Source organism: Lipotes vexillifer, unplaced genomic scaffold (genome assembly GCF_000442215.2).
Source record: "Lipotes vexillifer unplaced genomic scaffold, Lipotes_vexillifer_v1.1 scaffold902, whole genome shotgun sequence".
Taxonomy (NCBI): domain Eukaryota; kingdom Metazoa; phylum Chordata; class Mammalia; order Artiodactyla; family Lipotidae; genus Lipotes; species Lipotes vexillifer.
In genome coordinates this window covers 450,796-458,879 of record NW_006794304.1, presented here as the reverse complement: position 1 = coordinate 458,879, position 8,084 = coordinate 450,796, and the positions used below count along the sequence as shown (strand labels likewise).

Below are 8,084 nucleotides of genomic sequence, written 5' to 3'. Positions count from 1 at the left end.
TTTCTTTTTTTTTTTTTTTTTTTTTTTTGGTTAACACTGGATACAAGCTTTCCACGGCTAATTCGCTGAAGATAAAGGTCTGGGGGACCTTATGGGTAGAGAATTGACAAAAGTCTTACCCCTTTCCTGTCGGGATTACTTTATTGCTTTGTACAATGTAGCTGTTTTTTTTTTCCTGGAGGCATCTGTCTGCTCGGCCCTTTGTTTTTCCTGCCCGCCTCCCCAATCCGCGCCCCCCCACCCCACCCCGGCAACGGGTGTCAACGGTCTTAAGGCAGGCACCTCGTAGATGGATTCCTCCCGCATTGTCTCTTCTCTTTCCGAACCCCGAACCTGGAGTTTCGCCCCTTTTTGCTGAGGCTCAGTTGATTTGGAGTTGTCATGGCAACATTTTAGCAACTGTGTTGCTCTACAGGAAGGCTTGGTGAATAAAATAGTAGCAGCTTGAAGATGATACACTTGGGCTTTAGGGTCTTTAATGAATGACATAAAGCTGGACTCCCCCAAACAAGAGCCCTGTCAGTAGAAAGGGGCCCGAGGGCCAAGTCTGGTCTTTGTGGTTCCGGAGGTTTTTCCAATGGGTTTCAGGTTTCCCTTTCCTAGATTTGAGGACGGGAATTTCTCGGTGCACAGTATGTGCCTGAGAGGCTGGAAGAAGCGTCAGCATCCGTGGCCCTGTGTTTTTTGATAGCTGTGGTCTAAACATGGCCCTTCCTAATCCCCATGTCATGGCAGATCGTAATAGCTTTAATAATAATCCATCCAGAAATATGTTGTTTCTCAGTCTTGCAGTATAATTATTCCCTCTCCATCAGGAGATGGAGTGATAATTGGAGAGACGCGGAGCACTATCTGTAGAGTTGCTTTTTCAATCACTGTAGCCAGCCCTTAGTATCAGAATGGAGAGAGCTGATTGTCGCCTGCAGATGACTGGTTTATGTTCCTGGATGTGTCTTCAGGGAGCCTAGGTTCTAGAAACAGGGGAGCTTTCAGTTTCCTAGACTCACTAGACTCCCTGATTCCTACCAGGACTTAGCACTCAGGCCTGTGAGGCAGGAGATTCGAAGACTTCCAAAGAAGGACCAATTCCTCGGATGTGCCCCCTCACAGAGAGATGAAGGGGTGAGTGAAGAAGAGGTAGGGTCTGGGATGGGAGATGGGAGGCCTGGGAGAATGCAAAATGGCTAAGAGCACTGGCTCTGGAGTCAGGCAGACCTAGATTTAGGTCCCAGCTACATCACCCTGCTATGTGATCTGGTTTCCAGTTTATAAAATGCAAGTAGTGCTACCTACTCATAGTGCTGTTCTTAGTATTAAGTAAGATATTGCCTGTTAAGTGCTTAGCTCAGTGCTAAGTAAATACTAGCTCTTGTTATTCTAACCTAACATAGCACCTGTTGGGAATGCCAATGAGTTTGGGAGCCATATGTTACTGGGCCAGTGAGCTTTAAATTCACTTCATCCCTTATTCTTCCTCTTGTCCCTTCACAAACAGGCAGCAGAAAACAGCTGAAACGGAAGAGGGGACAGTGCAGATTCAGGAAGGTGAGTGGGAGAAACGGAACTGAGCTGAGACCAAGAGCCCATCGTGGCCTCTCCCCCTACCCCATGGGCCTATCACCTGTGCAAGCCTTCTTTTAAATGACATGCAAGTGCAACAGAGGGAGAAAAGCAGTAACTCACAGACTTGTCCTTTTCCTAATTCAGGCGCAGTGGCAACTGGGGAGGACCCAACCAGTGTGGCTATCGCCAGCATCCAGTCAGCTGCCACTTTCCCTGACCCCAACGTCAAGTACGTCTTCCGAACTGAAAATGGGGGCCAGGTAAGGGAGGGGGCCAGGTGGCTGCAGGTGTTACCTGGGGTTGGGAGTGAGGGAGGTAATTGAACCTGTCATGGGTAGAACCTGGTTTGGAGGATGAGGTGAAGATGTGGACTATCTGGGGGGAAGGGGATGGGGGTCTCTGAAGGATTCTTGTTTGGGGGCCCTATCCAAGAGAAGCTTTATGAGGGACCCTGGAGTCCCTAGCACTTACTCTTTTGTTCCCTCTTCCCCTCCTTCCCCTTTCCTCCCTGCCTCTAGGTGATGTACAGGGTGATCCAGGTGTCTGAGGGGCAGCTGGATGGCCAGACTGAGGGGACTGGCGCCATCAGTGGCTACCCTGCCACTCAATCCATGACCCAGGTACAGGGGTATATGGGCTGCAGAGGGGACTAGAGCTCTGAGTAGTAACATGAAGAAGGGAACCAATAGGATGGGTGTGGCTAGGGATAGGGAAGCAGCTAGGGCTGCCTTGACCCAAAGCACTAGACTCTCCCTTTCCGGATGTTTCTCCCTCCCTCCTCCCAAGGGATAGAAGCTGCAGAGTAGCTCATGGGAAGTATTTAACTGTCACTTGTCTCTGTTCTCTTGCTCCCCTTCCCAGGCTGTGATCCAGGGTGCGTTCACGAGTGATGATGCAGTTGACACAGAGGGGACAGCTGCTGAGACGCACTATACTTACTTCCCCAGCACTGCAGTGGGAGATGGGGCAGGGGGTACCACATCGGGGAGTACAGCAGCTGTTGTTACCACCCAGGGCTCAGAGGCACTACTGGGGCAGGCGACCCCTCCTGGCACTGGTGAGATATTATGTGAGGATGCTGGCTGGAGGGGCTAGGATAGGCTGTGGGACATGGCTGGTGGGCAGTGGGCCTTTACTCATGATCCCTTAAATGATCACAAAGACCTGGGCAGGCAGTGAGTCTGGGGCTGCCCTTCCAGCAGGAGGCAGTATGTCCTTTTTAGAGGAGGGTCCCAGGGCCTTGGCCTTAGAGCTTGGTGAGGTTCCTAGGCCTATGTACTGACAGAACCTACCGTGCATCTTCATAGGTCAGTTCTTTGTGATGATGTCACCACAAGAAGTGTTGCAAGGAGGAAGCCAGCGCTCTATTGCCCCCAGGACCCACCCTTATTCCCCGTGAGTAACCCGGTTTCTTTTCAGTTACCAGAAACGGTCTTGATTCCTTCCAGATTTGGTGTAATTCCTCACCCCAAACTCCAGTCTCATTTTTTGACCCTCCCTCACTCTGGCCACTCTGGGCTCTGTTGCTAGGAAGTCAGAAGCTCCCCGGACAACTCGGGATGAGAAACGCAGGGCTCAGCATAATGAAGGTAGGTATGATCTGCGTCTGAAGCTTGGAGCTGTCTGGTGGGATTGGGGATAGCCGTGATGTTGAGGGGAGAGGTTAGGTAATTTTACCCTGGGGCCTTTGGTGAGTTCTCCCTGAGTCACCTTGTCCTCTACTTTGCCCTACAGTGGAGCGCCGCCGCCGAGACAAGATTAACAACTGGATTGTACAGCTGTCCAAGATCATCCCAGACTGCTCCATGGAGAGCACCAAGTCTGGCCAGGTCATGGAAAGACCCTGGTAGTGGGCAAGATGCCTGAATTCTGTCTCCTGGTATTGTTTCCAGAAATGGTAGAGAGTGGGCACACATGGCAGTAGTCTTTTCCTATCTCTCTCTGAGGTTCCTGAATCCCTGGGAGATGTTATTTCACCATCCTTAAGGGAAAATGAGGTCCAAAGTGTAAACACGCTTTTGGAAAGCAAGCCAGGTATCTTACATCCTAGTCCTCATTTTGTTGGCTTTTTCTTACAGAGTAAAGGTGGAATTCTATCCAAAGCCTGTGATTATATCCAGGAACTTCGGCAGAGTAACCACAGGTTGTCTGAAGAACTGCAGGGGCTTGACCAGCTACAGCTGGACAATGATGTGCTTCGACAGCAGGTCAGACCCCCATACCCTGAGTATAGCTGTCCTCAGCCTCCCTAACCACTAACCCAGCTTGGGCCTCCCCCTCCTCACTGGCGGGTGTCCCAGTAAGTTCAGGGACTTGGCTGTGCCAACTTTTCTACCTATTTCCCTTACTGCCTGCTTCCCGTGGTAGGTGGAAGATCTTAAAAACAAGAATCTGCTACTACGAGCTCAGTTGAGGCACCATGGAGTAGAGGTCGTCATCAAGAGTGATAGCAACTAATTCTGGGGATTCAGAGGCTTTGGGCCCTACAGCCCCTTTCAGAGAACTGCAGATAGCCCAGGAGCAACAGGCTAACCCCGTGCCCTTTCCTTCACTGCCCACTTCTGGCATGGGACTGGGGGGAGTTCAGAAGGCGTGTCTGAGTTCAGAAGGCGTGAACTGAGGCCCTGTGATATAGCAGCCTGCAGTGGTGTGAAACACACACGTGGATGTGTACTGACCTCCTCGCCCAACCCCACCGTGCAGCCCCTGGGCCCTTGTGCTCCTCTTGCACAGTGCATGTGCTGTCTCCATGCTGGACACTGGACACACTGAACTGGGGGGCTTGCCCTGTGCTTGCTTAGAGTGCCAGCAGAGGGTCTGCTGACAAGCAAAGCTCTGGCTTGCCCCAGGACACTGGCGCTTCCACTGGTTCTTCCTTTCCCTGGAGCTCAGATGTGCACCTGAGGACTCTGGGGAACAGGCTTCAGCAAGAAGTGGGGATAGGATACTTAGCAGTGGCTGCTGCCCCAGGAAGAGGAGATTGGCCGGCAAGCAGCTAAGGCCTATGCAGAAGTCTCTGGAGCCACAGGGAGAACAACAGGCAGGGCCCACTGGGGGCCTTACCCCCCTCGTGGGGACGGTTTCCCCCCCCCCTTTTCTTTCTTTCCTTTTTTTTTTTGGCGGAGCCACAGGGAGAACAACAGGCAGGGCCCACTGGGGGCCTTCCCCCCCTCGTGGGGACGGTTTCCCCCCCCCCTTTTCTTTCTTTCCTTTTTTTTTTTTTAAGATAAAATATTCAGAGCCACAACTGTCTCCGTTTTTTCTCCTTTTGCGGGCCCCAGGGCGGGAGGGAGGGGGCACACTGTGCTCTGACCAGTAAGGGCTGGGCCAAGGTTAGGGTGGGGTGCTGCTCCTGGACTCTGAGTCCTACTACCTGGGCCAGACCGGTGTGTCGTTGCTCGCCCACGCCCGGCAATCGCGAGGATTTCTCTAGCGGGCGTGCGTTAGGGCCACCGGGAACCGGTGCTGCAGGGGGCTGTGCGAGAGGCGGTGCCTTCGCTTCCGGTTCCGGTCTCGGCTTGGCTCCGGCTCCCGCTCCGGCTCCGGCTCCGGCTCCGGCTCTGGGAGGGCGGGGGAGATGCTGCGGGCGCCCAGGGGGCTGGCCGGGGCCGCATTCCTGAAACTCGCATTTGCGGCGCGCACCATGGCTGGAGGTACCTGCAGGGGAGACCTGGGATCTCGTATAGGCTGCGCGTGGAGACCCCCGGTGGAGGTGGACGCGGAGGGAGGCGCAAAGGGGCGTGGCGGAGGGGGTCCTCGCGCATCCCCCGCCGGGTAGGGGCGCGGCCAGGTGAGGGGGTGCCGCGGCAGCCAGGCCTTGCAGTCCTGCTTCCCTCAAGGCTCTCGTGGCCCCTTCCTCAGAGCCCACGGTCTTGCTCCCTGAACTCCGTTCGCTCCTGGCCTCGGGCCGGGCCCGGCTCATCGACGTGAGATCTCGGGAGGAGGCGGCAGCTGGCACCATCCCTGGGGCGCTCAACATCCCGGGTATGGGATTGAGAGGGGAAGCCCTGGTGGTGGAGTAGAGAGGCCGTCCAGGAGAGTCGCAGCCAATGGGACCTCACTTAGGATGGTGTGGGGAAGGCACTGGTTACGGGGCTCCAGTATTCCCGTAGCTCCCCAAACTTCCCTTAGGAAGGGTTGATTGGAGGCGGATCCTGGCCGCGGAACTGGCCCTTCAAGTTTGAGGGGATAACAGGTGACAAGGAAGTGGCAGGCCAGCTTCTGTACACGCTGGATCTCCCCAAGGCTGAATGCCTGAGTTTGCCCGCTCCTCACAAACTAGGGAAGTGGCTTCCCTTCAACGGTTGTGTGGCTGACTTCCTGTGCAGGTAGGCTGTATCTTGTCCTTGAGGTTGGGGTTGGTGGTCACCGTGTGTTGTTTTGGGGCCCCCTGGAGATTTGTTCGACCGCAGGACCAGTCCTTCCAGGCCCAGCCTCAGAGCCTGAGATTGCCAAACTGCCGGCTTTCCATTCTGTCCTCTCGACTCCTCCTGCCAGTGTCAGAGTTGGAAACTGCCCTGCAGATGGAGCCAGCTGCTTTCAAGGCTTTGTACTCCACCGAGAAACCAAAGCTGGAAGATGAGAACCTCATTTTCTTCTGTCAGAGGGGCAGGCGGGGCTTTCAGGCCACACAGTTGGCCCGGGGCCTTGGATACCAAGGGTATGGGGATGGTGTGAATTGCTAGCTGGGGCGTGACTGGGGACTGCCTCCTGGGCTTGTCCTTCCCTCACCCCTCTTTCTCTCCACAGGGCTCGGAACTATGAAGGGGCCTATAGTGAATGGTTCCAGAAAGAAGGTTAGGTAGAAGGTGGCTTATTGAATGCTCCCTCCACCCACCCATGGCCTCCTTCACCAAGAGTGATGAAGGGGCTGACTTGCTGGGTTGGGCAACCTCTTATAGTGCTGTGCACCAAAAGCAACAAATAAAGAGCAGTTAATTAAAGTATTGGAAGCACTTAATTTGTCAGGTGGACTGAAAACAGTTCTAATCTTAATCTAGACTTCATTTCAGCCCTAGGTTCTTCTTCCAGCATTCATCTGCTCCTGCACCCTCACACACCAAAACCAAAACAAAAATGAAAACACCCAGCAGTTTGCTGAGAGACTATAATTCAGAATCACCTGGTAGTTTGTTTGTTTATTTATTGGCCGCGTTGGGTCTTGGCTGCTGCGCGCCGGCTTTTCTCTAGTTGCCACGAGTGGGGGCTACTCTTCGTTGTGGTGCGTGGGCTTCTTACTGCAGTGGCTTCTCTTGTTGCGGAGCACGGGATTTAGGCGTGTGAGCCCAGTAGTTGTGGCACGTGGGCTTAGTTGCTCCGCGACATGTGGGATCTTCCCGGACCAGGGCTCGAACCGGTGTCCCCTGCATTGGCAGGTGGATTCTTAACCACTGCACCACCAGGGAAGTCCCCACCCGGTAGTTTTAAAAAAAAAAAAAAAAGTCTTGGGCCCCATCTCAGATTTGGAGTCTCGGCAGTGGGACCTGGGCATTAGTGGTTTTACAAGACCCTCAAATGATTCTGATGTGCAGTCAGGAGCCAGAACCACTGCTCTAGACCAGAGACCAGCAAACTATGGCCCCACTTGGTCTTGCTGCCATGACCATTTGTTTACATATTGTCTATGGCTGCTTCTGTGCTAAAATGGCAGAATAGTTGTAACAGAGACTGTATGTTCTTCGAAGCCTAACATTTTTACTATCTAGTCCTTTATAGAAAAAGTTTGCCTACGCTTGCTCTAGATCTTCAGGTCCCCAGCCCCAACTTCATTTCCCTCAGACTTTGTCACTGGATTGAGAAAATGAAAGTGCTCTCCCAGACAGTCGCGTGAAGGAATGAATGCCACTCTTAAATCCTACACTTGTGTCAAACACAGATTACAGGTATGAGGAGTTCCTCCTGTGCCAGCAGAAAGAGGTCCCAGTTTTTAGCGACACTGTTCTCTGATCCCACAGTGGATTTAACAACATTTAACTGGTAAAACAAGAAAAAAGAAAAGAAAAAGCACATGTTTACTGAGATAAAATGCAACACTATACAGTAGGTATATAACTTCCCTCTAGCATAGTTCATGGTTTAAAGCAGCGGTCGCCAACCTTTTTGGCGCTAGGGACTGGTGTCGTGGAAGACAGTTTTTCCACGGACCAGGGGCGGGGGTAAGATGATTTCGGGATGATTCACGCACATTACATTTATTGTGCACTTTGTTTCCATTATTATTACATTGTAATATATAATGAAATAATTCTACAGCTCACCATAATGCTGACAGGAGGCAGCGCTCAGGCGGTGATGCGAGTGATGGGGAGCGGCTGTAAATACAGATGATCTTCACTCACTTGCTCGCCTGCCGCTCACCTCCTGCTGTGTGGCTTGGTTCCTAACAGGCCACGGACCGGTATTGGTCTGTGGCCTGGGGGTTGGGGACCCCTGGTTTAATGCATATGGTTCCAGACGTTCTAAATTTTTTTTTTTTTTGCGGTACGCGGGCCTCTCACTGTTGTGGCCTCTCCCGTTGCGGA

At 52.9% G+C, this 8,084-nt stretch overlaps 2 protein-coding genes across 4 annotated transcripts in view; both read left to right on the top strand.

The window, feature by feature from the left end:
• USF1 (upstream transcription factor 1) overlaps nucleotides 1-4,646 on the top strand; it is a 6,110-nt gene extending 1,464 nt beyond the window's left edge. The window contains exons 2-11 of one of the 3 annotated variants that reach the window (XM_007467107.1): nucleotides 1,030-1,122; nucleotides 1,496-1,545; nucleotides 1,708-1,823; nucleotides 2,082-2,183; nucleotides 2,425-2,620; nucleotides 2,871-2,958; nucleotides 3,094-3,152; nucleotides 3,298-3,392; nucleotides 3,642-3,770; nucleotides 3,931-4,646. In XM_007467107.1, the coding sequence (XP_007467169.1) occupies nucleotides 1,115-1,122; nucleotides 1,496-1,545; nucleotides 1,708-1,823; nucleotides 2,082-2,183; nucleotides 2,425-2,620; nucleotides 2,871-2,958; nucleotides 3,094-3,152; nucleotides 3,298-3,392; nucleotides 3,642-3,770; nucleotides 3,931-4,020 (933 nt within the window). In that variant the 5' untranslated portion in view covers nucleotides 1,030-1,114 and the 3' untranslated portion in view covers nucleotides 4,021-4,646. Of the gene's footprint in view, nucleotides 1-1,029; nucleotides 1,123-1,495; nucleotides 1,546-1,707; nucleotides 1,824-2,081; nucleotides 2,184-2,424; nucleotides 2,621-2,870; nucleotides 2,959-3,093; nucleotides 3,153-3,297; nucleotides 3,393-3,641; nucleotides 3,771-3,930 lie in introns of those variants that run through there. The other 2 variants (XM_007467109.1, XM_007467108.1) reach the window with 2 other exon arrangements.
• A 494-nt stretch (nucleotides 4,647-5,140) lies between these two features.
• Nucleotides 5,141-6,364, top strand: TSTD1 (thiosulfate sulfurtransferase like domain containing 1). The gene is made up of 4 exons (XM_007467106.1): nucleotides 5,141-5,216; nucleotides 5,425-5,547; nucleotides 6,061-6,223; nucleotides 6,313-6,364. Exons 1-4 carry the CDS (start codon nucleotides 5,141-5,143, stop codon nucleotides 6,362-6,364), a joined length of 414 nt encoding a protein of 137 aa, XP_007467168.1.
• The last annotated feature ends 1,720 nt before the right edge of the window (nucleotides 6,365-8,084 follow it).